Source organism: Columba livia, chromosome 17, assembly GCF_036013475.1.
Source record: "Columba livia isolate bColLiv1 breed racing homer chromosome 17, bColLiv1.pat.W.v2, whole genome shotgun sequence".
NCBI classification, from domain to species: Eukaryota; Metazoa; Chordata; class Aves; order Columbiformes; family Columbidae; genus Columba; species Columba livia.
In genome coordinates this window covers 12,630,219-12,657,828 of record NC_088618.1, presented here as the reverse complement: position 1 = coordinate 12,657,828, position 27,610 = coordinate 12,630,219, and the positions used below count along the sequence as shown (strand labels likewise).

Below are 27,610 nucleotides of genomic sequence, written 5' to 3'. Positions count from 1 at the left end.
CCATGATGCTGCAGCTCAGGGCTGTGTCGCAGCACTCGGGTTAGTCCGGGCCCTGCCGGCCCCTGGGGAGCCACGCTTATCCAGGGAAGGAAGGGAAAAAAGCCAATCCACTAAAATGTTTTGCATGGTGGCGCAGGGGGAGCTGGGCCTGTTCCCAGCCCCCGTGCAGGCAGGACACAAGGAATCAGCTCCATTGTGCCTGCCCAGTGGGTTGGAAAACCCTGTGTCACACCCCAGTGCTGGTGACACCTCCCAGTACCCCCCCCGCCCAGCTTTCCTGCCCCCCTGCACCATCTCTCCCCCCCGCAGAGCAGCAGAAGCGGATCCAGGGTGTCTCCATAAGCACTTTATTTGGTTATTTGCACAGAAAGCAAGTAACAGTGGGCTGAGGTTCCTGGTGCTCCGTGTGTGTGAAGGTCCCCACAGCACCCGGGCTGGCTGCAGCCTGGGTCACTACTCGGGGGGACAATCGTCACCCCCAGGACCCCGCCAGCCCCCGTCCCAAGCAGCTAGAGCTCTGCGTCAATCCATCGATTGCACATACATTAAATAAATGCACTTAGAGGAGAAGGGCGCTGGGTTCCCCTGGGGGCTCTTCTCCTGGGTTAGAATTCAAGTGTTGAGGTGTGGAAATCACGTTCTGCGGGGGGAGCCGGGCTGGGAGGGCTGCGTCTCACAGACATATTGCTAAGGGAAAGCCCAGCCTGGGGGGTTGTCCCCACCCTGGGGGTACCGGAGCAGCCCCTGCACCCAGAGGGGCTCCACTCACTTCTTCCCTGGCTCTGGGGCTTTGCTCTCCTTGCTGGGGGGCTCAGCCTTGGGGGGCTCTTTACTGGCTTTGGGCTCATCTTTGGGTTTTGCTTTAGCTTTGGGCTCCTCCGCCTTCTCCTTCTTGGGCTCCTCCGCCTTCTCCTTCTTGGGCTCCTCCGCCTTCTCCTTCTTGGGCTCCTCCGCCTTCTCCTTCTTGGGCTCCTCCGCCTTCTCCTCAGCTTTTGGCTTCTCAGCCTCCTTTGCAGCCACTTTGCCAACCTCCTGCTGAGGTTTTGGTGGAACCTCCTTATCAGCCTTTCCTTCTTCCACAGGTTTGGGGCCTGGCTTGGTGGGCTCCTTCACCTGCGGGGCTGGAGGCTCTGGCACAGCAGCCACCTTCTCCTTGGGCTTCTCCACCACCTTGACCGGGACGTCCTTCTTGGGAGCTTCCTCTTTCCTGCCCTCCTCTGCTCCAGGCTTGGAGGGAGCCTTCACCTCCTTGGGCTGCTCTTCCTTCGCAGGGGCTTTCGGCTCTTTTGGAGGGGAGGGAGTGGGCTCCTTGGCCGGGGCCACTTCCTTCTGTGGGGACTTGGCCTCCTCCTTCAGAGGAGATTTGACTTTCTCAGGGGACTTCACAGTTGGAGTCTTGGCCTCCTCTTTAGAGGGGGTTGGAGGTTTCTCAGGGGACTTCACAGCTGGGGTCTTGGCCTCCTCTTTAGAGGGGGTTGGAGGTTTCTCAGGAGACTTCACAGCTGGGGTCTTGGCCTCCTCTTTAGAGGGGGTTGGAGGTTTCTCAGGGGACTTCACAGCTGGGGTCTTGGCCTCCTCTTTAGAGGGGGTTGGAGGTTTTTCAGGGGACTTCACAGCTGGGGTCTTGGCCTCTTCTTTAGAGGGGGTTGGGGGTCTCTCTGGGGATTTGACAGATGGAGTTTTGACCTCCTCTTTTGAGGGTGTTGCAGGTTTCTCTGGGGACTTCACCGTTGGGGTTCTGGCCTCCTCCTTTGAGGGAACTGGGAGCTTTTCTGGGGATTTGACAGCTGGAGTCTTTGCCTCTTCTTTTGAGGGAGTTGGGGGTTTCTCTGGAGACTTTGCAGCTGGGCTCTTGGCCTCCTCCTTTGAGGGGGTTGCAGGTTTCTCTGGGGACTTTGCAGCTGGGCTCTTGGCCTCCTCCTTTGAGGGGGTTGCAGGTTTCTCTGGGGACTTCGCAGCTGGGCTCTTGGCCTCCTCCTTTGAGGGGGTTGCAGGTTTCTCTGGGGACTTCACGCCTGGGGTCTTGGCCTCCTCCTTTGAGGGGGACTTGGGTTTCTCTGGGGACTTGACCTCCTCTTTTGCAGGAGACTTGGCCTCCTCTTCTTCACCCTCTGCTTCAACTTTCTCCTCTTCTTCACCCTCTGCTTCAGCTTTCTCCTCTTCAGTTTCTTTCTCAGCCTCATCCTCCTCTGTGACCTCCTCAGTCACCTGGATTTCCTCTGTCTGTTCCTCCACAATCACCGTCTCCTTCTCAGATTTTTCCACCACTTTGATCTTCTCCTCACTCTTCACCTTGATGTTGGTGGTGATACTGGGAGCCTTGGGGACCACCTCAGGGAAGGAGAGCATCCCAATGCCAGTCTCAATCCGATATTCCTCTCCTTCCAAGAGCTTCCTACCAGGAAGAGACCAGAGCAGGACAATCAATCACTGCTTCTCACCCAGCTCAGGCCTCCTCCTACAGCCTGGAGCTGCCAGCCATGCCCTGCAGCTCCATCTCCATCAAGGAGCATCCACTGAGACACCAGCACTGGGACCTGGTTGAGACCCTCCCCCCTTCCACTCGTTTCCCCCCTACCTATAGGCAGCAATCTCGATGTGCAGGGCCATTTTGACATTGAGCAGATCCTGGTACTCCCGGAGCTGAGCTGCCATCTCCCACTTGGTGTTCCTCAGCTCACTGTCAAGCTGCTGGATGGTTTCCTGCAGTGAACAGAGCAACTGGTGATGTGAGGATCCAGTCCCAAGGGACAGAGGGACACTGAGACACCCCTAAACAGTCCCCTGGTCACCAGAGGAGGAAAACTGTGGTGTCCTCAGAGAGTGGTCTGCAGACACAGAGGGAAGAGGACACATCCAGGAGCTGTTTCAGCGTGTCCATTTCAGTGAGAGGACCTGCAGGAGTTCCTCAGACGAGAGCTGCCCTCCTGTCAGCTGAGCTCCTTCCAGCAGGGACAAGCTGTGGAGAAGTTCTAGGACTTGGATGACTCTGGTGGCCACCAAACCCCACCCTGAGGCTGATGGGGCATCACCCAGGGGACAGGGTTTCAGCCCCTGGCCACCACTCGGTGCAGCAGTTCCCAGCTCTGGGACACAAGCCACAGCCTGAACCATGGGCACAGTTTGGTGGCGGTTGTGACCAATGTCATGGGCAGCTCTAAGCCAGGCAGAGAGGTGGGACAGCTCGATCATGGGTGGGGGACACAACAGCCCCAATGCAACCTCAGGCTCTATGTACCTGATCACCAGGAGCTGGGGAAGGCTGGGTCTAGACACAACTCTGAGTATTTGCCACTGGTCGTCACCACCTCTGAAGCCAAAGCACCAGCTCTGCTCCTCCCCAGCAGCTGGATGGTCCCTCCCCAGCAGATGCTAGCTGGAATGCTGCCCACTGCATCATCTTACCTGGTAGGACAGGACATCTGCATGATGGCGCTCCTCCGAGTCCTGCCTCTGCCTCTCCAGTGACTCCTGTGTCCCTTTGAGGGCCTCGAGCTCCGTGGTCTTGGCCTGGAGTTGGCGCCGGTACTCACTGATCTCCTCCTGGGCCAAGCGGATGGCATCTGTGTTCACCTTGGCAACCTCCGAGAGCTTGTCCAGCCTCACTGCAATGAGAGAGAGGAGAAGTTGCAGGGAGGGGGGATGCTGCAGCCTCCCCTTCTCGGGGAACCTCCTGTCCTTCAAGACTGCTCATCCTGCGTGTCCTCTGCAGAGCCAGCCTGGTGGGGGCTCCCTGGCTGCACCAGCTTCACCTGCCCTCACTCTGCCTGTGCCAGGAAGGTGAAGGTGCCCGGGCAGGATGGGCTGGGTGGGTGTTTTCCCCATCCTGGCGTTTTTCCAGTGCAAACCCCCACTGCAAGCCCCCCTCTCCCCTGCCACAACGCCCATGACCTCCAGAGCTCCCGCTCCCCCCCCCGCCACTGCCTTGCCACGCCCAGCTGCGGCCGGACGCACCTTCCCGAGCTGGGGGGGGGTGTGGAATTTGAGGCAGACCCCCGGGGGACCAGAGGGGACAGGGTGGGCACTGGGGACAAACCCCGCGGCTCCCGGTGCCCCCGGGACAGCGCGGCCGTGGGGCGGCGCCCGGCGCTGTCCACGGTGCTGCACCGCCGCTGTCCACGGTGCTGAACTCCGCCGTGTGCTGAGCCCCGCGGGGCCGATTCCCCCCCCCGGTACGGTAGTGCCCCACCCAGCAGCGCAGCACGGACACTCCTGCTCCCCCCTCCCGCGTCATGGCTGCGGCACTCCCCCCTCTGCTGTACTCCCCCCGCAGCGTACCGCAAACCCTCCTGGCCTCGCTGCAGTGGGGAGGGACGGGCGGGACACCCTGCGGAGTTAGGGGGGTCCGACACGCCGAAAAGTTGATGGGTTCCGGGGCAGTGACCATGCCAAAACGCATTGCGGGGCGCGGGGGGACTCATCAGTACACCCAGAAACACCGAGAGCTGGTAGCAGGGGTGTGGTTGCTGAAATGTCCTCCCGGAGCACGGTATATATGGGGGGGACCCTGCTTCCCTGCTCCCCATGGGCAGGATACCCTAACGCTCTCCCAGACTACAGTATAGAAGAATGGGGTCCCTGTTCCCCCCCCGGGGTGAAGTTACCCTTAACGCTCTCCCAGAGCACAGTATATATGGGGGGTTCTCTGCACGCCCCGCTGCGCGGCCGCTCTAACGCCCTCCCGGAGCGCGGCAGCCCCGGGGAGGGGTGGGGGTCCTGCCGGCAGAGCCCTCCGCGGGGTGCGGGGGGAAGAGGACTCACCGCGGAACCACTCCTCAGCCTGGAGTGTGCTGCGGGCCGCCGTGCCCTCCAGCTGGGCGCGCAGGTCGCGGAGGGCGGCGGTGACACCGGGGCGCAGGGCGGAGGGAGGCTCGGCGGGCGCCTCGGGGCGGGCTCCCCGCAGCAGCGCTCCCACCTCTGCCCGGTGCTGCCGCCGCAGCAGCTCCGCCTCCTCCCGCAGGGCTCGGGCTCGCTCCTCCAGCGGCCCCCGCGCCCGTTCCTCCTGCGCGGAGCGCTGGGCCAGCCCGCGGGCCGCCGCCTCCAGCTCGCTTCGCTGCCGGGCTTCCTCCTCCAGCCGCCCCCGGAGCGCGGCCACGTCCTCGGCCAGGCGGGATCGCTCCAGCCGCAGCTGCCCCTTCTCGGCGCCCAGCCGCAGGACGGTCGCCCGCATGTCGCGCAGCTCCCGCGCGTACAGCTCGCCCATGGCCGAGCGTCCCGCCTGCTGCTGCCGCAGCGCCGCCGCCTCCGCCGCCAGCGCCCGGTTCTGCTGCTCCAGCGCCCGCACCCGCTCGATGTAGCCGGCGAAACGATCGTTCAGCACCTGCAGCAGCTCCTTCTCGTTCCGCGCCCGCGGTTCGCCGTTCAGCGAGTCCAGGCTCTCGGTGGAGGACGCGGCCGCGCTACCTCCGCCAGCCCCCGCGCCCCGAGCCCGCCCCACCACCGGGCCCGGCCACGAGTAGAAGCCGCTGGAGGCGGCGGAGCGCGGGGCAACGCGGCCCGGCTCCTTGCGGAGCCCCCCCGGGGGCCCCAGCAGCGTCTCCAGCATCAGGCTCATGGTGACCCCCACCCTCGCTGCGGCAACGCCGCCTCCGCCCGCTTTATAGGGCTCGGTGCGGCCGCTCCGCCCCGACACCGGCCACGGGGATGGGCACCGGTGCCGGCACCGCCCTGCGCCGCAGCGTCGGGGTGGGGGGGAACCCCACGGCCACTCCCCGGGTGGGGAGCGGGGACCTTTGATGGGGAGCGGGGAACATCCGAGAAGGGCGTGGGGACCCTTCGAGAAGAGAGCGGGAACCCCGGGAATAGAAGAAGGGGACCCTCGGGAAGGGAACTGGACCCTAAGGAATAAAGAACGGGACCCCCGGGAATAGAGGGCTGGACGCCCGTGAAGGGAACGGGACCCCTGGGAAGGGAGAGGGGACCCCGGGAAGAAAGAACAGGACTCCCGGGAAGGGAACGGGAGCCTCTGGAAGAGGACGAGACCCCCGGGGAACAGAGAACGGGACCCTCGGGAGGGGAGCCGGAACCCTCAGGAATAAAGAACGGCATCCCCGGGAAGGCAACAAGACCCCCGGAGAACAGAGAACGGGCACCCCCGGGAAGAGAGCGGGGACCCCCCCGGAAGAAAGGACGGGACACCCAGGAATAAAGAACAGGACTCCTGGGAAGGGAACGAGACCCCTAGGGAACAGGGAACGGGACCACCCGGGGCAGAGCGGGGCTCGTCCCGGCGTGAAGGAGGGTGGGAGCCCCCCGGGGGGACACAGACACCCCCTCCCCGGGCGGGATGCCAGGGCGGGGACCCTGGAGGGGCTCAGTCCCCAGACCCCCCACTTGGTGGCCCCCCGGGGGTCCCGCTGGCTGGGGGTCCTGGACACCCCGCAGGGTCCCGGGGGCTCCGGGCAGTGGGGTCACCTCGCCCCCCTCCACCTGCCCTTGGAGGGGGGCCCAGCCCAGCCAATCAGAACTGGCAGGTAGCCTGGCCGGTCAGCGCATCCAGAGCAGCTGGCCAATCAGCACAGATGCAGCCCGCCAATCAGCACGCATAGAGCTCAGCCAGTCAGCAGGTACAGTCATCCGCAGCCAGCTCCACAGAGCTCAGCCAATCGGCAGCCAGGTACCTGCAGCTCAGCCAATCAGCATGCTGCTGGCGGCGGTCCCGGCCGCGGTCCCCCGGTGCGTCCCGGTGCATGCCGGGATGGAGGGGGACCCCCGCTGTCCCCGGTGCCACCGCAGGGGTCCCTCCAGCTCCCGCCCGCCCCCGGCCCTCGGTTCTGCCCAGGGGTTCACAGCCCCGGGGGTTCGGGAGTGCCCCCTGCACCCGGGGACATCCGGCTCGGAAAGGGGGGACGCGGCTCTGGCGGGTGACAGGGTGTGACCCTGTCCCCATGCCCTGTGGTGTCCCTTGTCCCACCCGCTGCCCCCCGTTCCATCTACTGTCCTGTCCCACCCTCTGTTCCCCGTCTCCACCCCGGTCCCATCCCGTGTCACCTATCCCGGTCTACCCTCCTGTCCCCGTGCTCTGTGCTGTCCCCTGCCCGCTCCCCTGTCCCCGTCCCGTGTTCCCACGCTCTGTCCCACCCCTTGTAGTGTCCACTGTCCCCTATCCCGTCCGCTGTCCCCATGCCCTGTGGTGTCTCGTGTCCCATCCCCTGTCCCCTGTGTCCCATCCTCTGTCCCCACGCCGCGTCCTCGCTTTCATTTCCCGCCCCTCCCGCCCTAGCCACGCCCATCCCTCTCACGGCTCCGCCCACCCCGCCCTGGCCCCGCCCCGGAAGCGCTCCCCCGCTCGTCACTCACTTCCGCGGGGCCGGTGGCAGCGGCGGCGGCAGTAGCAGCAGGTACGGCCCGGCCGGGGATCCCGGCGGTCTCGCTGTCCCGGGTCCCGCTGCTCGGCTCCCCCGGCGGCTGCTGGCGGGCTCTGCTCCGGCCGTGCGCACCCCGGGCCGGCCACCCCGCTGGCGGGCTCTGCTCCGGGCCGGGCCAACCCCCGGGCCTGGGCCCTCCCCGTCTCCCCGGTCCTGCCCAGGCGCGGCTCCCACCGGGCACCCCAGCCGGGAGCCCCGGGCTGTCCCCAGGGTGCCCCAGCACAGCCCCAGCGCCGCGTCCCGCCCGGACCCTACTGTCGCTCCGTGGTCCGGCCCGGGTGGGCACACGGGGTCACCCCGAGTCCGCTCCCCCGGGACCGTGTGTCCCCACCGGGCAGAGCCCCCGGCAGCGCCGGGTACCTGCCCGTGGCTCAGGGCACGGGGTGTCCCCTTCACTGCTTCTTGATGTGACAGGAGGGGAACAGCTGGAACCCCTGCACCCGGCTGGCATTGTGGAGGCTGGGGCTCTGGGGCAGGGGGGAACAGGCAGGAGAGCCGAAGGGGACATGGGGAAACGGGGAACCCGCCCCCAGTCCCCTCCTGCTGCCGCGTTTGGGTGGAGGAGGAACCAGTTCCTGGGCTGGGGTGGCTGTGGGGACTGAAAGCTGTTGCTACCTATGGCAGATCTGTGCGAAACGGTCAGTACCGGGTCTGCTGAGACGTGGAATAAGCTGGAAACTGGGCACGGATCACACAGAGATGTACCTGCTCTGATATCCCATGTTTGCTGCCTCCTCCGTGAAGGTTCTAGTGGGGAAAAAACCCCAGACTTAATTAAAAATAGTCTGTGAAACAACTTTAGGTTAAGGAAGAGGTTGAGTAGGTGCCTGGGCTGGGCAGTTGGTTGGATCTGCTTTGCTGTCCCCAGACCTGGCTGTGGATCAGGGGCTGCCGGACCCGCTGGACCTGGCGCTTTGGGACCCGAGGGGCTTCCCAGGGGCATTGGTCTTGCCGGGACTGAGCCAGGCTGGGAGCTCTGTGGTGGTGTTTGGCTTCCCCAGGAGGAGAACGTCCCCTCTGCCTCGGGAAGCTGCTGGTGGGGCTGCTGCTGTGGGGCAGAGCTCGTTTGTGTGTCCAGACACCCCTGGAACAAGGTCCTCAGCCTCTCTGAGGGTGCTCACCTGGTGCTGTGGGGACACCAGAGGTGTTGTCCCCACTCAAGGTGATGTTTGGGGCTTTGCTGCTTAAAATCCCCGCATCTCTCCGGCTCACGATGCGTGGTGGGATCCCTGTGTGCAGCGCAGGGGACACCTCAGGCTTTTCCTTTGCCCATTTCTGGGTTTTATTCCCCGATTATTGATTGATGGGCTGGACCAATTGCAACTCTTCTGCATACAGACGCTCTTCTGCCATCTGGGTTATTAATTAGGAGCCAGATGCCGGCGCTTCGGGGTTTCGTATCACTCAAGCGGCAGCTCAGCAGTTGAATTGACCTGCCATGATTTTGAGCCCTTTGCAAAGGCCGCGGTGAGTTCGGCAAGGCTGTACCCCAGGAATTGCACAGAGGGGCACCCGAGCCCCTGGGCTGAGGGGACACGGAGCCCCTGTGACAGCGCGCGGGTGGCTCAGTGACAGGTTTGCGAGGGGACGCGCAGGTGGCGGCCCGCGGGGTTCACCAACCACCGTCTGCACTCGGCGCTGCCATCAATCAGCGGCTCCTTTTCTAGAAAGCGCAGAATAATTTGTGGTGCTCACGGGCTTTGGGCAGCTCCTTCGTGGGGGACACTGCGGGTGTATTTACAACTTTAGTGAGAGCCGTGGGGTGTTGCCAGCCACGCGGTTTGGTGGCATGGGGCAGGGTGACCGTGCTGTGACAGTGTGGGTGGGACGGTCCCGGTCCCTTCAGGGAGATGTGAAGGTTTGAGCCAAGCTGGGGACGCAAGAACCAGCTCGCAGCCTCATGTTGCTGCAGGGCTGAGCGTGAGCTAAGACTGGCTCAAATTATACCAGTCCTTGGGAAAATATCTTCATAGGGGCTGGTGTGAGCCCGTGGGGCTTTGTGCTGGCTGTGGGGGGAGGCGTGGGGCAGAGGTGGGGATGGGAGCAGGATGGATACACCACAGAACCTCCCTGCTGTAAGGAGGAAAAAGAATTGGGTTCAGCATGAGGTTTTTTAGCTGCTGGCTCTCGTATCCTCAGCTGCTTGTTCTCCTTTTCCCCGTCTGGGTTTTATTGTCCCCCACTGGTGTCTGTGCCCGGTCTGGGGGTTTATTCACCAGCCGTGTGGTGTGGGGGCCGTCACGGCCTCACGCGTCTCTGACCTTTTGTGTTGGCCTCAGGTTGCTTCATATCAGCAAAGAACAGCTGTGCAAAGTCCCCACGGCTTCGGTGACCTGTCACGATGTTTAAGGTTTTTAGTCTGCCTTAATTTGTCTTTAATTACGCCAGCTTACCGGGTTTTACTGATCCACTGCAAGTGCTTTATTTGCAGCTGTGCGAGGGAGCGTTTGTTGCTCGCAGAAGTTTTCTTGCCCTGCTCACCTTCAGCTCACCCCCTGTTTTCTACGTGAGCTGTTCCCCAGAGCTCGTCCCTGGAGTTCCCGCTCCTCTTCACCTCTCCCGCTGCTTTTTTGGACTCAATGATCTTGAGAGTCTCTTCCAACTGAAATTATTCTATGATTTAGGTGCCAACACCCACCCCATGCGCAGGGGACGCGTGTTTGTGCCGGGCTGGAGCTGACATATCTCCCTGCGTTTCCTTCCTGCCTGCCTCGTCAGCCCCTCTGAGGCCACGTGTCAGGCTGGGTAGATCCAAACTTACTGTCAGGCGGTAAAGTCCTGGCATGGGGTCTGTGGGAAGGTCAGCAGGGCCATAGTGAACCCTTGTGCTGGAATAACCTGGGACCCTCTTGTCCTGGGCACAGTTTAAATGCTCGTATGGTGCTGAGACGGCTCGTTCTGCGGGAAGAGCGGCAGCGCTTTCCCCTCATCCCTTCCCTGGTCTGTGTTGCTAGAAGGTGAAAATCTCCCGTCAGCAGCATCTGAACCTTCAGGGATGGAGGAACTGGCCTGAAACAGGGTGGTAAAAGTAGCTGGGGGTCACTAATGAGTTTTCTTTCTGTAAGAGGAACTGAGTGGCACCAGTGATGGCTTATTCAGCATTGTTGTCTGCCTTGGTGAGAAACACCCACCATGCTGCCTTTGTTGCTGTATTTTGGGTTTAGGAGCTTCTTATTCAGGCGTGATGGGTGATTCGGGACCCGCTGGCACGGCAGTGGGGAGGAAGGGGGCGTGAGATCGAGGGGGGGCCGGCACCACGTTGTGCCCATATGGACACATCGCCTGTAGCTCTGGGACGTGGGAGCTCAGCCGCAGGAGCGCTGGGTTCTCCTTTGGCCCCGAATCAAAGTGCCTCATGAGCAGCAGGAAATTAGACACTCCAGGTCTTGGGGCTTCTTCCAGGAGCAGAGGAAACGGCCTCAAGTGGAGATTGAGGTTGGACGTGGGGAACAATTTCTTCCCCAAAGGGCTGTGGGGCATTGGAACAGGCTGCCCAGGGCAGTGCTGGAGTCACCATCCCTGGAGGGTTGGACAGACAGACATGAGGTTCTCAGGACATGGGGCAGTGCCAGGGGTGGGTTATGGATGGACTCGATGATCTTGAGGGGCTTTTCCAACCAAAATGATTCTGTGACTCTAAGGGGAAGGTCCCAGCTCTGCTCAGCCGCTCGCTGGGACATCGCTGAGTGCCGGGATGTTTTTCCCAGCCTGGAAAGGAGCTCGGTGGGAATTGCTGGAGCTGGAGGAGCACAAGCCTGTGCCTGGCTCTGTGTTGTGCGGCGGGTGCTGCTGTCACCTCCCCGTCTGCAGATGAGCTGCCGCCACCTGTTTTTGCTCAGCGGGTGTAGCAAGGGCAGAATATTTGCAACTCACCGTAATGACTAAACAATCAGCTCTGTCCAAACGAGATGATCACAGCTGTTGGCTCTGGGTCTGACACCCCCTGCTGCTGTGTACCAGAAACCTGTTTTATTTACTGTTGGGCTCCAGCTGCGGAACGGGGACTCTGCCCCATGTGTCCCCGTGCCCGATTCCAGCTGCACAACAGTGTGGGGGGTAGCGCTGAGCTGCTCTGCAGTCCCCAGACTGTTTTGTTTGCACTTCTTAAAACCAGAGCCAGGCAGTGGTGTTGGCTCCAGCCCAGGGGCTGAGCTCCGAGAATCCACCTACAGCAGCGCTGCCTCATCGCTTGGGGGGACAGACCCGGTGCAGGGTGCTGAGCACCCAGCTTTGGGTGTTGGGAGCCTCACTTGGCCCCTCATCCAAGCACTGGGTCGCTTCAAGTCTGGTTCTGGCGCCGGAGAGATGGAGGGGTTGGTGTGAGGAGCCTGAATTTTGGTGCTCAGGCTGGAGGAGGAGGCGGCAGTTTGGTCTTTGGGGGCTGCTGGTAGCTCTGCAGGGCTTAAAGGAATGGGGGAGATGGGTGGTCGACTCCCTCTCAGAAATTCGGGGGGTTTTGGGTGGTGAAAACGCGCTGCGGTACCCGGCGGCTCTGGGAAGCCGCAGGAAAGCAGCGGGGGTGATTCACGTCTCCGAGCCGGCTGCAGAAATTCCCCGGTAGGGCTTCGAGTTTTGCTTTCCAGGCACTTTCTGCAGAGCCGGGCTGACTGCGCGCCAGGCCGGCGACATCGGCGGGACTGCGGTAAATGCTCCTTCCTCCCTGTCTGCAGGCCGGGAGCTGCAGTGAGGCGCAGAGAGCTGCTGCGGCACAGCCGGGAGCTCCCGCTGTTCGCTGGAGAGCCGGGACCCGGCGGGCAAAACCAGGCTCTGAGTAAATCGCAGGTAACCGAGGCAGGGAGGAGCGCTGTGCTCGCACGGGCTGCTCGGGAAGCGCTTCGCCCCCTCTGTAACAGTTCAGGACCGGCTGCCAGCACCCGAAGGGAGCTCCAAACCCGTGCAAACCCTTTTTCTTTCCCTGCGTGCCAAGTTGCTCTGCCCCGCGGGCTCAGCCCCCACATTTTATCCAGATTTTCTTTTTGATCCCCGTTGGGGATCCCTCTCCAGCCTGGCCGGGGAACAGAGGACACGGTTTCTCTGTGCTTGGTTTCTCAGTGCTCACAGGAGATTGCTGCATTTGGCTTTCACTGATGCTCATTTACATTTTAAAACCATTTGCAAGCTCTTTTTGTTTCCACTTGGCTTTGCTTCCCCTGCTCCTGCCCCTCCCAAGCAGCAAGGCCACTGCAGGATCTCAAGGACAAGCCTCTGGTTTCTTTACCGTTGAAGGAAAAACGGGTGAAACCGCTGTAAAGACAAATCCCCGCTGACCTTTAGGGACTATCTGCTGCTTGCACGGGCTTCCTCAGCCTCGCCAAGCTGTAAATCTGCCTCAAACTGCCTGAATTATATAATATCACCCCGAGTGCTGGGCGGAAACCTCGTGCCCTTTGAATTTAAAGCCGCGCTGCTGGAGCAGGGCTGGTTTCTGGAAGAGGCTCCTTTTGATCTTGCTGGGGTGCTGGCAGTCGTGTCCCCTCATCCACACTGTCCCCTCGCTCCAGTGTTGGTCTGAGCTTCGGGTTTTGCTCGGTTCCTCTTCTCATCCCCAGGCTGTTCCCTGTGTAGGTGTGAGACAAGGCTGGGGGTGAATTTTTCCTGGAAAAGTGTTTTGTGGAGGAGGACTCACAGACCCAGGGGAACTCACTTGCTGTGGGTACAGCGCCTGTGGGATGGAGTGAGCAAAGTGGCTGCTGCTGGTGAGAGGAGCAGGTTGGGGCTGGAGTCTGAGCAGGGGTGGACGCTGGCATGTTCAGCGCCTTCCTCCTCCTTCTCACCCTCGTTAGCGACCCAGCCGATCGCTCCCTCGTCGGCAGAGCCCACGTTGTGTCGGGGTGGCCGCGAGGCACTCACCCTCCCCGGGGCAGTGGGCGCTGAGGGCTTCCCTGGGCGCTTCATCTCCCTGGGGCTCTTCCTGTGACATCCCAAGCTCTTTCCCACCCCTGCCCTTTCCTTCCCAAGCATTCTGTAGCGACCTTGGTGAGGGAATTGTCACCTTTACCCTCTCTGCTCTGCCTCCCCTGCCAGGGACTTGCCGCCAGCTGGAGACCACCATGACGGACTCCAAGTACTTCACCACCACGAAGAAAGGTAAGGGGGAGGCAGATGGAGCCTCCCACCGTTTTTCCTGCTCGCACCGTTTCTCCTGCTCTCTTGCAGTGCTGTAAGCCAGTTGGGGGGCGCTGTCCGTGCTGTTGGAAAGTGGAAGAGGTGGCAATTCCTATGGGAGAGCCCTCATCCTGTGCAGGATGCTCTGACACAGCCAGGGTGGCTTCTGGGCTTGTCACCAGCCCCCTGTGCCCAGCCAGTGCTGGTGGCAGCTGGGTGATCGGCTTTAGCAGCTCAGGAGAGGCTGCAGGACACTGCCCCCCACCGAGCTCCCCCACACTGGGACAGAAGTGCTCGGGGAGTTGGACTTAAGCACTTTCCAGAGCAAGGAATTAATGTGGAGAAAAGCCATGTGGCATCTTCCTTGTCGGTCTGTCTGCCTGGGAGTGAATAAGGAGCTCGGGGTGGCTTTGTGAGGGCAGGACTGGGCGCTGCTGGGGGCTCTGATAACCACCCTGCAGCCAAAAAACCCCCCGAATAACCCCCGTGTCCTGTGCTTGGGGGCTGGGGGGGCTGGTGGTTGTCACCCCTGCAGTGTCTCTGGTCACTGAAGCCCTTGGGACTCTGGTGGGGCTGCAGGGTCACCCCAGCACGCTCATCTCTGTGAGTGAGAGCTGAGCCCCTTGGGGGCTCTCAGTGAGACATTCGGAAAGTTAAATCCCCCTCCTTCCAACTCCTGGCGCCCCGCAGCACCCAGCATCCCCTAACCCCTGAGCTCTCCCTCTTCCCCTTCCTCCAGGGGAGATATTTGAGCTGAAAGCCGAACTGAACAGCGACAAGAAGGAGAAGAAGAAGGAGGCCGTGAAGAAGGTCATAGCGTCTATGACCGTCGGGAAGGACGTCAGGTGCGTGCTGGAGCCGTGCCGGGGATCCCTGGGCCAAACCGCGCCGGGAGGCTGGCTTGTGGGCTCCCATTCTCCCCCGTTGCCTCCAAGGGGTTTCCGTGCTTGGTTTGTGTCTCGGGCGAGGACAGAACAAGCTCCTGGCCGCAGCCATACCCCCCGCTACGGCAGGAGCACGTGTGTGAGCGCGGCCGTCTGGCGGGCGGCGGCTCGCGTGGCTTCGGGAGTAATCTGGCTAAAAGAGGATTGGTCTGGCCGCCAGATAAGTTTGTTGGGATTATTGCTGCTTGTTTCAGTTGTTACTACAACCCAGCAGAAACCCGCTCTGAGCCTTTATGGCAGAGGGCCGGCATCTCTGCCTTGGTGTCAATGAGCATTTTGCAGCCGCTCCAGTCCAAAAGGTCAGGCGGCTGCTTTTCCCTCTTCTCTGTTATCCGGCTGAGTGAGCAGCACGTGGCCCCTTGGTCCCCTCCTCCCTGCCTGCATCCATCCCCGCATGCCCTTGGCATCACACACAACGTCAGCACTTTCCTTTTCTTGGTGCGTTTAAGAGTAGATGGAGAAAAACCCTGGTCTGGGCTCTGTGTTGGGTAAACTGGTGTGTTGCCGGCTCCCAGGGCACTGGCAGCAGCGGGTCACGCTCTGTCTCGGGGCCACCATGGAGGAGACATCACTGGCCACGGCAGGGACATCACTGAGGCTGCTCGGCCCTTGGCAGAAGCTGCATTGCTTGGAAAGGAAATATTGGTTGCGGCAGCCTGTTTTTTTTAGCGTGTGCATGTTTTAGGCTGCGAGAATGTGATTTACTGGGTTCAGCCCTCCTGGGAGGTGCAGGAAGGCCTGGCTTAGCCTGGGGTGAGCGCAGCCGAGGTCCAGCAGCTCTGCTGGAGATGCGCAGTGCCTGGGTTTGGGGTCCCTGGGTTCAATCCTGTAAGTTATGGTTGGGTTTGTAGTGGCAGAAAAGCTTCCAGAAGCCCAGGGACACCTGTCAGGGTGAGATAACCCTTGTGTTAACCCTCTGATCTTGATTGCTTCTCTCAAGGTGGTTTAATAATCTAATTGGTCAGTCTGTATCTTTAATAGTCTAATTGGTCTTTCTTTATCAGCTGTGGTGGAACAGTGTCTCTGGCATCCCACAGCTCCAGGGTGTTTAATTCTTGCTGGGAGGGTGTTGGGCTCTGCTCCCCAGGAACAAGCGCCAGGAGCAGAGGAAACGGCCTCAAGTTGCACCAGGGGAGGTTGAGGTTGGATCTGGGGAACAATTTCTTCCCCAAAGGGCTGTTGGGCATTGGAACAGGCTGCCCAGGGCAGTGCTGGAGTCACCATCCCTGGAGGGTTGGACAGACGGACACGAGGTTCTCAGGACATGGGGCAGGGACAGGGGTGGGTTATGGTTGGACTCAATGAGCTTGAGGGGCTTTTCCAACCAAAATGATTCTGTGACTCTAAGGGCAGGTCCCAGCTCTGTGCAGGCGGCTCCACTCCATCCCAGCAGAGCATCGTCCTGCTGCGGGGCTCACCCTGGGGAGAGGGGCTGTTCCTTACCCCCAGCCCTAGGTGTTCACTCCTCTAATGGGGTGTTTCTAGCGCAGGACATGGGGCAAGCACTCAGCAGTTTGCAGCAGGGCAGGTTTAACATGTGCAAAAACAAAGAGCGGTTTTGGTAGGGCTGTGCAGAAGGTGAGGGGAGAACGGCTTGTCTCCCTTATTCGCTCGCAGGTGCCGGAGCCTTTTGCACCATCCCATGAGGGCTGGGTGAGGTTGCACCTTCTGCTGGGCATGCACTGGAGCTGGGATAGGGCACGGTGGGAGAGCTCAGTTTTGGTCCATTAGGGCTGGTTTGAGCTGCTGTCTATACAGATCCGTCAAGAAAAACCCACTGGGGTGAGTGATTGAGCTGCATCTGCTGCAGGGTGGGCTCAGGTCCTGGGAAAGGACCTGTGCTCTGTGGCCAAGAGGCCAGTGGTACCTGGGGTGTGTGAGGAAGGGTGTGACCAGCAGGTCAAGGGAGGTTCCTCCCCCTCTGCTCTGCCCTGGGGAGGCCACATCTGGACTCCGTGTCCAGTTCTGGGCTCCCCAGTTCAAGAAGGACAAGGAATTACTGGAGAGAGTCCAGCGCAGGGACACAAAGATGCTGAGGGGTCTGGAGCATCTTTGTGATGAGGAGACACTGAGAGAGCTGGGGCTGTTGAGCTGGAGAAGAGAAGCTGAGAGGGATCTGATCAATGGATCAATAGCTCAGGGTGGGTGTCAGAGGATGGACCAGACTCTGTTCAGTGGTGCCCAACGCCAGGGTGAGGGGCAACGGGCACAGACTGAAACACAGGAGGCTCCATGTGAACATGAGCAGAAACTTGTTTGCTGGGAGGTGCCAGAGCCTGGTCCAGGCTGCCCAGAGCGGGTGTGGAGTCTCCTTCTCTGAGACATTCAAACCGCCTGGACCCACCTGTGTGATCTGCTCTGTGACCCTGCGTGAGCAGCGCTGGGCTGGGGATCTGCAGAGCTCCTGCAACCCAACCAGCCTGGGGTTGTGAGAGCTTGGGGTCATCTGGCTCCAGGAGTGGGTTGAGCTGTGGGAAGGTGTGTCCTGCAGGTGGTGACGTCTCCGTCCCTCTGTCCGCATCCTGCCATCACCAAGGTGCTTTGTGTTTCAGCGCTCTCTTCCCGGATGTGGTGAACTGCATGCAGACGGACAACCTGGAACTGAAGAAGCTGGTCTACCTCTACCTGATGAACTACGCCAAGAGCCAGCCAGACATGGCCATCATGGCAGTCAACACCTTTGTGAAGGTGAGAGGCACCTTGGAGCCACACGCTGCAGCGTTCAGCTCCACGTGCATCCCTGTTTTTGTGAGGCCACCACGTGAAGCTGCTGTGTACCCCGCTCTGGAGAAGGGAGCATGGGCAGGTTTCCAAATCCTCTCCCCTGGCTCTAAATAGCTGAGCAAATTTGTCTGCTAATGCAGAAGAAAAACAGTTTTTCGGCAGCTGCGCTGTGCCACTTGCTCTGTCAGCAGCAGCTTCGGCTGTGGGCAGCTCCTGCCATGGAGCTGCCATCATGTGAGCTTGAGAAGGCCCTCGTGATCTTCTAGTTGGAGCTGGGAGCTGAAGAGCATGTTTGTTAGGAGCCAAGATATTGTCAAAGCACTTTGTGAAAAGGCTCGGTGGGCATTAAAGAGTTTTCACTTCTTAGAAAGGAAAAAATGCACACAATAAACCTGTTAGATGCGTTTCCAGGTCAGGTGGCTGTTCCACAGGGTGGGAGCCGATTTCAGGTACTTGGTTTAAGTGGTGAAGACATCAGGTGCCTGGAGGTGTGTTTGGGGTGAGAACTGATGCTGTTAAAACTGTGGGTGCCAGATTGCAGAACAAGAGCTCAAACCTCTCTCTTGGGTGACTTGTTCTCCGGGGTGAGAGTTAAAACCTTTAGACATCAGGTACCCAAAGGAGAGTGATGGTCCCAAAGCCACCACTGGTGCCTGTGATTGCAGAAGTGGTCCTGGACATGTCCCCTCCCCCTCTCATCCCCGCAGGACTGCGAGGACCCAAACCCGCTGATCCGGGCTCTGGCCGTGCGCACCATGGGCTGCATCCGCGTGGACAAGATCACGGAGTATCTGTGCGAGCCGCTGCGCAAGTGCCTGAAGGATGAGGACCCGTACGTGCGCAAGACGGCAGCCGTCTGCGTGGCAAAGCTCCACGACATCAACGCCCAGCTGGTGGAGGACCAGGGCTTCCTGGACACCCTGAAGGACCTCATCTCCGACTCCAACCCCATGGTGATTATTTTTTGCTTTCTCCATCCTTTCTTCATCCGAATGACAGTAAATTCTCTCCCTTTGTTTCCACATGCTGACTTGTTTCCTCCTGTGCTCCCCTTCACTGTTTTTGGTGCTTATGTGACCCCTTTTGGGGAGAGCTGTTTCCGAGGGCTGCAGGCTGTGCTCCTTGTCCTGTAACTGTGTCTCCATGCTGGAAAGCATCTCCAATTCCTTGGCAGTGTGTTATTAGTCTGTTTTCGGTGGGGAGGAGACTGCCCCAGCCAGCTGGGAGCAGGGGGTGGTGGCAGAGGGGAGCTGATATTGTCTCCGGTACCATGTAGCTGGTGGTTCTTAGTCTCCCTGCTTTTCTCCAGGTGTGAGTGACTTCCAAGCCCTCTTTCCCCAGGGTTTCTCTTCCCCCATCCTTTGCTGCTATTCAGATTGTGCCCCAGGTGTCGTAGTGAGCCCAGGAGCTGCTGCAGAAAGCACCGGGGCTCCTTGGAGCCGCCGGGCACGGGGCCAAGGCTGACTCTGCTGAACACGTGTAAAGCGTTGGGGATGTGGCGTGGGTGGTGGGACCGCGCTGGTGGCGATTGCTCATCTCCTGAGGATCGGCTGGCGGGGAGGAGAGGCTGGTGCCCAGATGTTGCTGGGATGAAAGATGCTGACACTGAGGATGCAGCTCATCCGCCTGCGCCAGCTCTCCCAGGGGCTGTTGAACCACACTGGTGTCACCTTGTGCTCACTGTCACCTAACACACACCCTGTCCCCTCTGGCAGGTAGTGGCCAACGCAGTAGCGGCTCTCTCAGAAATAGCAGAGTCTCACCCGAGCAGTAACCTCCTGGATCTCAACCCCCAGTCCATCAACAAGCTGCTCACGGCCCTGAACGAGTGCACAGAGTGGGGCCAGATCTTCATCCTGGACTGTCTGGCCAACTACATGCCCAAGGATGACCGGGAGGCCCAGAGGTGAGGGGGTGTCTGGGTGCTGCTGGGGCAGCAATGCCTTTGGGGCACTGCACGCCAGCTGGAGTGGGGCTGGAAAAGGGACGGGGACAGGTAGGTATGGACTGCAGGGCCTGACTCTGCCCCTGCTCCTCTGAGAAGCATCCTGGCTTGTGACAGCACTGGTGTGGCCAGCAGGTCCAGGGCAGTGACCCCACTGGAGAGGCCAAACCTCAAATCCTGGGGTCAGTTCTGGGCCAATCACGCCAAGAAAGGCCTTGAGGTGCTGGAGCGAGTTGAGAGAAGGGAACGGAGCTGGTGAGGGGCTGGAGCACAAGTGTGATGGAGCAGCTGAGGGACCTGGGGGTTCAGCTGGAGAACAGGAGCTGAGGGGAGACCTTCTGATCTCTGAACTGCCTGAAAGGAGCTTGGAGACAGGGGGGGTCGGGCTCTGCTCCCCAGGAACAAGCGCCAGGAGCAGAGGAAACGGCCTCAAGTTGCGCCAGGGGAGGTTGAGATTGGATGTGGGAACAATTTCTTCCCCAAGGGGCTGTGGGGCATTGGAACAAGCTGCCCAGGGCAGTGCTGGAGTCACCATCCCTGGGGTAGTGCCACGGGTGAGTTATGGTTGGATTCTATGATCTCGGGGGGCTTTTCCAATCAAAATGATTCTGATCTGGAGCCTACTGTGGTCCCATTGCAAACCCTGTCCCCGTGCTGGCACATGGATGGTGCTTCTGAAGCTGCTTCACTGTGTGGCCTCACTGTGTGGTGAGGGAGGACGGGCAATGAGGAGCTCAGAAAAGGGGCCCCTGCCATAAGGTTTTGTAAGGTCTGGAAAATAACCGTCATTAGGGCATTTCAGAGCCAGTTCAGCAACTTTTGGGAAGGTGCTCAGCTGTCCTGCTGCAAACTCTGCTGGTGCCTTAGAATCACAGATGGTTTGTGTTGAAGGGCCCTTCCCAGCTCCCCAGTGCCCCCCCTGCCATGAGCAGGGACATCTTCACCAGCTCAGGTTGCTCAGAGCCCCGTCCAGCCTGGCCTGGGATGTCTCCAGGGATGGTTCATCCACCACCTCTCTGGCCAACCTGGGCCAGGCTCTCACCACCCTCAGGGCAACAATTTCTTCCTCATGTCCAGCCTGAATCTCCCTCCTTTAGTTTAAAACCATCATCCCTTGTCCTGTCACAACAGGTCCTGCTCAAAAGTCTGTCTCCATATTTCTTATCAGCTCTTTTAAGTCTGGAAACGCCACAATAAGGTCTCCCCAGAGCTTCTCTTCTCCAGGCTGAACACCCCAACTCTCTCTCTTGTCCTGTCCCCATCAGTACCAGCAGCAATATTTAAGCAGGACTATGGGCTGTGACCATTTTCTTCCCCTTCTCTTCCCCCCTCACCCCTGGCACCTCCAGCATCTGCGAGCGGGTGACGCCTCGGCTGTCCCATGCGAACTCTGCCGTGGTGCTCTCGGCCGTCAAGGTGCTGATGAAGTTCATGGAGATGCTGTCCAAGGACCTGGATTATTACGGCACGCTGCTGAAGAAGCTGGCCCCGCCGCTGGTCACGCTGCTCTCCGCAGAGCCCGAGCTGCAGTATGTGGCTCTGCGCAACATCAACCTCATCGTGCAGAAGAGGTGGGTCCCTCTTCCCTATGGGCGCTGCTGCCCGATACTTCAAACCCTCCAATCGTGGCACTGTCAGGGTTTTGCCAACAGAACCCATCATATGTTGGGGTTTTTTTCTTCTCTGTTATTTGAAATCCAAGGGCTGGACGCAGATAATCAGGAGAACTAATGAGCAGGGAACTAAGTTGGGTTGTCCAGGAGGGATTTGTTTATTGCTTATTTGGGTGTGGAAAAGATGGAAAGGCCAAAAGCTGAGACTTTGAGTTATTAAATGTCCGGTGAGGAATTTTTGTGATATCAGCTTGTTTCTATGCTGTCATCCTCTTTGAGTAAGTGCTGAGAGTCCTTTTGTCCCTTTGCTGGTGGGCAGGAGGTGGCCGCGGCCCCACACGTGTGCCTGGAGCAGAACTGGCCAGCTGGAGAATTGGGCTCTGCAGCCACGGCCCCCGGCAGATGATTTATTGTCCTACCCATTATCGCTGTGGTTATCTGTTAAAAATAGCAGCAATTTCTGGGAGAAGTGGAAAGTAATTAATGTCCCTGGGAGCGGGAGTGTGGAAGGCAGGTTGGCTCCTTGAAGTTGGACCTGGCCTAGGTCTTTTTTAGCTTAGAGAGAGGCTGATCTGGTGAGAAAGGTCCAGCCTAGCCCTGGGCTCTGGGTTTCCATCCCTGCTGCCCCTAAGACGTCCCTTCCAACCCTGGCAAGACAAACGTCCCCTGATGCCTCGCACCTGGTCTTTGTTTGCGGCAAGGTTGCGCCCTGTCCCCTGCGTGCCAGCAAAGGGGAGCCAGCGGACAGAGTCTTGGGGGAAAAATCACGGTATTTTGGATTTCTTGGCATTGAAGAGGTCCCCAAAACCTTGTGCTTGTGACCAAGGGGCCTCATCCTCCTGGCCCAGAGCTGCTCGCTCTCTGGGTTTCCCTGGTTTGTGTCATTGGTGTCCCCCAGCCTTCACTGTCCCTTGGCCAGGAAGTGGTGATTGTGGCTAACAGAGTGATGAATTTACACAGCCTCGGGGCATTAGATGGTGGCTGCAGGGTCAGGCAAATGAGTTTTCACCCATGTCCCGAGCTGGCGTGCAGTGTTCTGGGGAGGACAACTCCCTTCCTGCGCCGCTTTCCCTGGGTCAGAGCCTGGAGGTGGGAGCAGAGCTCAGATCCTCCTTCTGCCACAAGAGAAATCATCTGATACTGATATCATGTGTCCAGAAAGCTCTGGAGAAAACCATGGGTTCTGGATGATTTTGGCTGTCTCTCTTTGGGAAGCAGCACGCCTCCCTTAATCACTGCCTCTCGTTATCCACCAGGCCTGAGATCCTGAAGCACGAGATGAAGGTGTTCTTCGTCAAGTACAACGACCCCATCTACGTCAAGCTGGAGAAGCTGGACATCATGATCCGCCTGGCTTCCCAGGCCAACATTGCTCAGGTCCGGCTCTGGGTGGCACCAAGGGGGGTGTGCAGGGATCTCCAGACTCAAAGGGAGGGGGTTCACCCAAAAAATCCTCACCCAGCTTGGGAAGGTGCTGACAGGAGCTGCTGTGCCACCTGTCTGCTGCTGCTGGGTCGCTGCCCTGCTCTTGCAGTGGCTTTTCTTGCAGCCGGGCTCTTACCATCTTATCCCCTCCGGCAGGTGCTGGCTGAGCTGAAGGAGTACGCCACGGAGGTGGACGTGGACTTCGTGAGGAAGGCGGTTCGAGCCATCGGCCGCTGCGCCATCAAGGTGGAGGTGAGAGCGGGTCTCTTGGGGTCCCCATGGCAGCTGGGACTGGGCTGGAGTTCACCTCACCCAGGAGCTGGCACTGCCCCGAGGAGCCAGAGCCTTGCTGGGCCTGGGGATGAGCCACAGTTGCTCAGGGGGCACATACATGGGGTGTGAGGGGGATGTTTGATCCCCTGACCCATTGCTGCTGGAGCTGTTGAGGATCCCTGCCTGCCCTGTGCTCTGCTGCAGACCCAGATGTTGCAGCTGTGCCTGATGTGTGAATGCAGCGGGGGATACAAGTGGATTATAGAATCACAGATGGTTTGGGTTGAAGAGACCTCCCCAGCTCCCCCAGTGCCCCCCCTGCCATGAGCAGGGACATCTTCACCAGCTCAGGGTGCTCAGAGCCCCGTCCAGCCTGGCCTGGGATGTCTCCAGGGATGGTTCATCCACCACCTCTCTGGCCAACCTGGGCCAGGCTCTCACCACCCTCAGGGCAACAATTTCTTCCTCATGTCCAGCCTGAATCTCCCTCCTTTAGTTTAAAACCATCACCCCTTGTCCTATTGCAACAGACCCTGCTCAAAAGTCTGTCCCCATCTTTCTTATAATCTCTTTTAAGTCCAGAGAGGCCGCGCTAAGGTCTCCCTGGAGCTTCTCTTCTCCAGCTGAACACCCCAGCTCTCTCAGCCTGTCCCCAAGCAGAGCTGTTCCAGCCTTGGATCGTTTCTGCAGCTTCTCTGTGTTGTTCGGGTCTGCAGTGGTAGCTGGAGGGAGCTGATCCTTTCCCAAGGAGTCATGGGGCTTTGCTCCCCTGTGTGGTGTAATTTGAAGAAGGGGATTATTAAGGACCTTGCCGTGGCTTGGGGACAGGCAGGCTCATGGACAGGGTCATGTAGCTCTGAGGCAGCTGATATTGCAGCGGGTTTTCTGTAGAGCATCCTCAATCCCGGAGATAAACTGCTGGACAGCAGTGACCAGGCACTGGGGAGGGACAGGAGGAGACGCTGGAGCTGGTTTGGGTTTTGCATCCCACTGGGAGCTGAGCTGGGCTTTGCCATAGAGCCATCCCTCCCCTCCACCAGCCTCTCCTGGGTTTATCTGCACAGCATTAGCTCTGTTTTTCCCTCTCTATTAACACTGAGTGGTTTGACTGTGCGGATCCAGACTCAGGCAAGGTTCTGCTGGCCTGGAACGCATCCTGTGGGAGCTGGGAACAAGTGACGTGGGGGCTCAAGGCTTTGGGGAGGGTGCAGGAGGAGTGAGGAGCAGCCAGATCCAGCTGAGAAGGGGAAACCATGCTCGTGTATCCCCTGTTCTGGTCTGGGTTGGGTTTGGGGAAGGTACGGAGAGGATGAGGCAGCGAGGATGGGGTGTGGGAAGGGCAGCGGAGGCTTTGGGATGAACATTGCTGATGACTGACCGTGTCCCTCCTCAGCAATCAGCTGAGCGCTGTGTCAGCACCCTGCTCGACCTCATCCAGACCAAAGTCAACTATGTGGTGCAGGAGGCCATCGTTGTCATCAAGGACATCTTCCGCAAGTACCCCAACAAGTGCGTGGCACTGCCTGTGAGCCCTGGGGCCTCGGGTTGACGCTCCCACACCTAGATGGGCTCTTTCTTCTCCCTGTGCTTGCGGGGGAGGCCCAAAAAACCCCACAAAGCCCCAGATGTGGGTGAGGGCCATGCTGCTGCTCTCTCCTGGTGGGCTGGGCAGTGGTGAAGCCCCTGGAGCCTCCATGCAGTGAAGGTGCTTTGGGATTTTTACTAGTCAGGGTTGTGATCACCAGTCAGTGCAGCCCCAAGAGTTAAGCTGGGGGTGGGAAAGCTGTCCCCAGCAGTCCCACGTCCAGATACCCAAAGGGACAGGAGTTGCCAGAGACTTCGAGGTCCCTCACATCACCATAAACCATCTCTGGTTTTTGATTCAGTGATCGCGATACGGGAGCGAGGGCAGCAGGAGGGGGGGAGCGTCCCAGCTGAGCCAGGATGAATAGGCAGCTCTGTGATCAGGAAGTCATGTACTAATAGCGGTAATAAATGCTAATGAATGGAATTAGTAACGAGCAGGAGCTCTGCAGCTCAGGGCTGTGGCAGAGGGGACAGAGCCCGGAGGAGCGGGGCTGAGAAGTTAATTCAGCAGTGGGGCTGGTGAGCAGGGAAACACGTGCTGGGGACAGTGAGGGGTCAGCATGGGTGGCGTCTGGCCATACCACAACCCAGGGGACAGCCCAGGGGACAGCCCCAGGCAGGTGGCAGGGGCTCTTGCCTGTGCCCTCGGTGATGTCCTGGTTCTGCTGAGGCTGATGGGACACAGTTTGGAATGAGAGAGGAGCTGGGAGTTGGTTTCTTGCTGTCACTGAATGCGTGTTCCCTCTTGGGAAGGTATGAGAGCGTGATTGCCACCCTCTGCGAGAACCTCGACTCCCTGGACGAGCCCGAGGCCCGTGCTGCCATGATCTGGATCGTGGGCGAGTACGCTGAGCGGATCGACAACGCTGATGAGCTGCTGGAGAGCTTCCTGGAGGGCTTCCATGACGAGAGCACCCAGGTGTGCCAGGACGTGGGGACAGCCCCCGTGCCATGGTGGAGTCTGGCCTTCAGCAGGACCGGCTGCTTGAGGGGGGACACTGTGACAAAGCTGGTGCTAATTGGGGTGTAATGAAGCAAATTGCTCTAGCAGGGTGGTGAGGGTGTTTTCCTTGCAGGAGCTTGGGGCAGTGGTGTCCTGCACTGGCTTTGGGGGAATGTGGCCCAGTGGTGTCCCAGGCACCTTCCCTCCTTAATAGTGGGGAGGGACCAGGTGGTCACCTGGTCTGTCCCCTGTGCCAGGGCAGGATCAGCTCTTTGGAGCTGGAAAATGGAGTGAGACGCTGAAACGAGCAGAGGGATTTGTCCACCCTGTCTGCCAGGGCAGCTGAGGCCGGTGGTTTCGCCTGTGGAAATTCTGGATGGTTTCCATCTGTGTAAACTTCCTACCCTGAGCAAACACCATGAAAGTAAATCACGGTGAACAAGGGGAAGTCTATAAATGCAAAATAGCAAAGCCAGTGATTCTGGCCACCCTGTCTTGGGTCTGAAAGGACCATTGGAGGTGAATCACTGCCGCTTGTCCTTGTAAAAGTCAGAGGGTGCCCTGGCCTTCACCTTCATGGGACCGTGTAACCCGGTCCCCAGCTCTTGCCCAGTAACCTCTGTGTCACCCTGTGGGGCTGAGGGTGCAGGAATTAGCTTGAAATGGGGTGCAGACCCGGCAGGAGCCATGCAGGGTGCACTGACATGTCACCGCCACTTCCATGGTCACCATGTGTTTGGTCCCTTGAAAGGCAGGTTGAGGTTACATCCCAGCAGCAGGGAAGGGAAAAATTCATGTGTTTTTGCACAAAAAAAATGGTGCAAGCTGTCTGTGGGTCTCTCCCTAAGGCTGTTTGTCTGCCTACAGGTGCAGCTGCAGCTGCTGACGGCCATTGTGAAGCTGTTCCTGAAGAAGCCCACAGAGACGCAGGAGCTGGTGCAGCAGGTGCTGAGTTTGGCCACGCAGGTGGGTACCAGCTTCTCTGGCCTTTGCCGTCCCCCCCAGCAGTGGGAACGGTTTGGGAATGCTGTGCCTGTGACAGGAGGCACATAATTGGAGGTTAATTCTGGAAAAGCTGGCAGTTAAAGTCCTGGAGAGCGAGGACACTGTTTCCTGTAGCACAGGAGGCATCTGGTGCTGTTTCCCTGCTAGGGCTGGTGTAGCAGAGCAGTGTAGCCTCTGCACACCAGAGGTGTGACACAAATAGCTTTAACTTTTATCCCATGATCCCTCTTGAGCAGCAAGACCTAGAATCATAGAATTACAGAAGGGTTTCGGTTGAAGGGCCCTTCCCAGCTCCCCAGTGCCCCCCTGCCATGAGCAGGGACATCTTCACCAGCTCAGATTGCTCAGAGCCCCGTCCAGCCTGGCCTGGGATGTCTCCAGGGACGGTTCATCCACCACCTCTCTGGCCAACCTGGGACAGGCTCTCACCACCCTCAGGGCAACAATTTCTTCCTCATGTCATTAGATGGGGTCAAGGTGCTCTGAGCTGCTGTGTAGTAGCTGCAGCTTCCCCTGCCCTGTGGTTTGGGCACTAACCCCCATGTTTCCCGAAGGATTCCGACAACCCCGACCTGCGGGACCGCGGCTACATCTACTGGCGCCTGCTCTCCACTGACCCCGTGGCTGCCAAGGAGGTGGTGCTGGCGGAGAAACCGCTCATCTCTGAGGAGACGGATCTGATCGAGCCGACACTCCTGGACGAGCTGATCTGCTACATTGGGACGTTGGCCTCTGTCTATCACAAACCTCCCAGCGCCTTCGTGGAGGGGAGCAGAGGGGTTGTGCACAAGAGTTTGCCCCCGCGAACGGGCTCGTGAGTATTTCTGTGTCCCCAGGGTGACTCCCTGACCCGTGCTGGGACTTTCAGGGCTGGATCCATGTGCTGGGCAGGTCAGATGCTGAGCTGAGTGACTGTGGGGTTGCTGCAGCCACACAGCCCCATGCAGAGCTGCTGTGTCCCCTGTGCTCGGAGCTGAGCCCCTTTCCCATGGGGGATTCCCTGTAGGAGTCAGTATGGGGACGGTGCACCTCCAATCCTGGGGGCAGTTTTGGGCCCCTCACGCCAAGAAAGGCCTTGAGGTGCTGGAGCAAGTGGAGAGAAGGGAACGGAGCTGGTGAGGGGCTGGAGCACAAGTGTGATGGGAGTGGCTGAGGGACCTGGGGGTTCAGCTGGAGAACAGGAGCTGAGGGGAGACCTTCTGATCTCTGACCTGCCTGAAAGGAGCTTGGAGCCAGGGGGGTTGGGCTCTGCTCCCCAGGAACAAGCGCCAGGAGCAGAGGAAACGGCCTCAAGTTGCGCCAGGGGAGGTTGAGGTTGGATGTGGGAACAATTTCTTCCCCAAAGGGCTGTGGGGCATTGGAACAGGCTGCCCAGGGCAGTGCTGGAGTCACCATCCCTGGAGGGCTGGACAGACGGACATGAGGTTCTCAGGACATGGGGCAGTGCCAGGGGTGGGTTATGGTTGGACTCTATGATCTTGAGGGTCTTTTCCAACCAAAATGATTCAGTGGATTCCATACTGTCCTTAGGAGGCTGAAGGAGTGACCTCAGGCCTAACTGGAAGGTGATCTTGATGAGGTGTTGAAGTGTTGGGGGCCATGTTGGGACTTCTCTTTGAACGCTTGCTGGGTGAACTGGTGTCTGCAGTGGGACCTGTGTGCTCAGCTGGAGCTGCTGA

The 27,610-nt window shown here is 59.5% G+C and overlaps 2 protein-coding genes across 7 annotated transcripts in view; one reads left to right on the top strand and one right to left on the bottom strand.

Moving 5' to 3' along the window:
* Positions 1-331: 331 nt before the first annotated feature.
* NEFH (neurofilament heavy chain) lies at positions 332-5,587 on the bottom strand. 2 transcript variants are annotated; one of them, XM_065033884.1, is made up of 5 exons: positions 4,762-5,587; positions 3,406-3,605; positions 2,579-2,703; positions 979-2,395; positions 332-930 (listed from the first exon to the last, which is right to left on the bottom strand). In XM_065033884.1, exons 1-5 carry the CDS (start codon positions 5,552-5,554, stop codon positions 766-768), a joined length of 2,700 nt encoding a protein of 899 aa, XP_064889956.1. In that variant the 5' UTR covers positions 5,555-5,587; the 3' UTR covers positions 332-765. The 2 variants fall into 2 exon arrangements, with proteins under 2 accessions (XP_064889956.1, XP_064889955.1); XM_065033883.1 differs by having other exon boundaries at positions 332-2,395.
* Positions 5,588-7,205: 1,618 nt separating this feature from the next.
* AP1B1 (adaptor related protein complex 1 subunit beta 1) overlaps positions 7,206-27,610 on the top strand; it is a 28,387-nt gene continuing 7,982 nt past the window's right edge. For 3 of the 5 annotated variants that reach the window (XM_065033879.1, XM_065033881.1, XM_065033878.1), the window contains exons 1-14: positions 7,207-7,340; positions 12,038-12,149; positions 13,392-13,454; positions 14,212-14,317; positions 16,969-17,104; positions 17,848-18,093; positions 18,856-19,046; positions 20,435-20,656; positions 21,955-22,075; positions 22,280-22,375; positions 23,790-23,905; positions 24,737-24,902; positions 25,794-25,892; positions 26,486-26,745. In XM_065033879.1, coding sequence (XP_064889951.1) covers positions 13,418-13,454; positions 14,212-14,317; positions 16,969-17,104; positions 17,848-18,093; positions 18,856-19,046; positions 20,435-20,656; positions 21,955-22,075; positions 22,280-22,375; positions 23,790-23,905; positions 24,737-24,902; positions 25,794-25,892; positions 26,486-26,745 — 1,796 coding nt within the window. In that variant the 5' untranslated portion in view covers positions 7,207-7,340; positions 12,038-12,149; positions 13,392-13,417. Of the gene's footprint in view, positions 7,341-12,037; positions 12,150-13,391; positions 13,455-14,211; positions 14,318-16,968; positions 17,105-17,847; positions 18,094-18,855; positions 19,047-20,434; positions 20,657-21,954; positions 22,076-22,279; positions 22,376-23,789; positions 23,906-24,736; positions 24,903-25,793; positions 25,893-26,485; positions 26,746-27,610 lie in introns of all 5 variants that reach the window. The other 2 variants (XR_010466828.1, XM_065033882.1) reach the window with 2 other exon arrangements.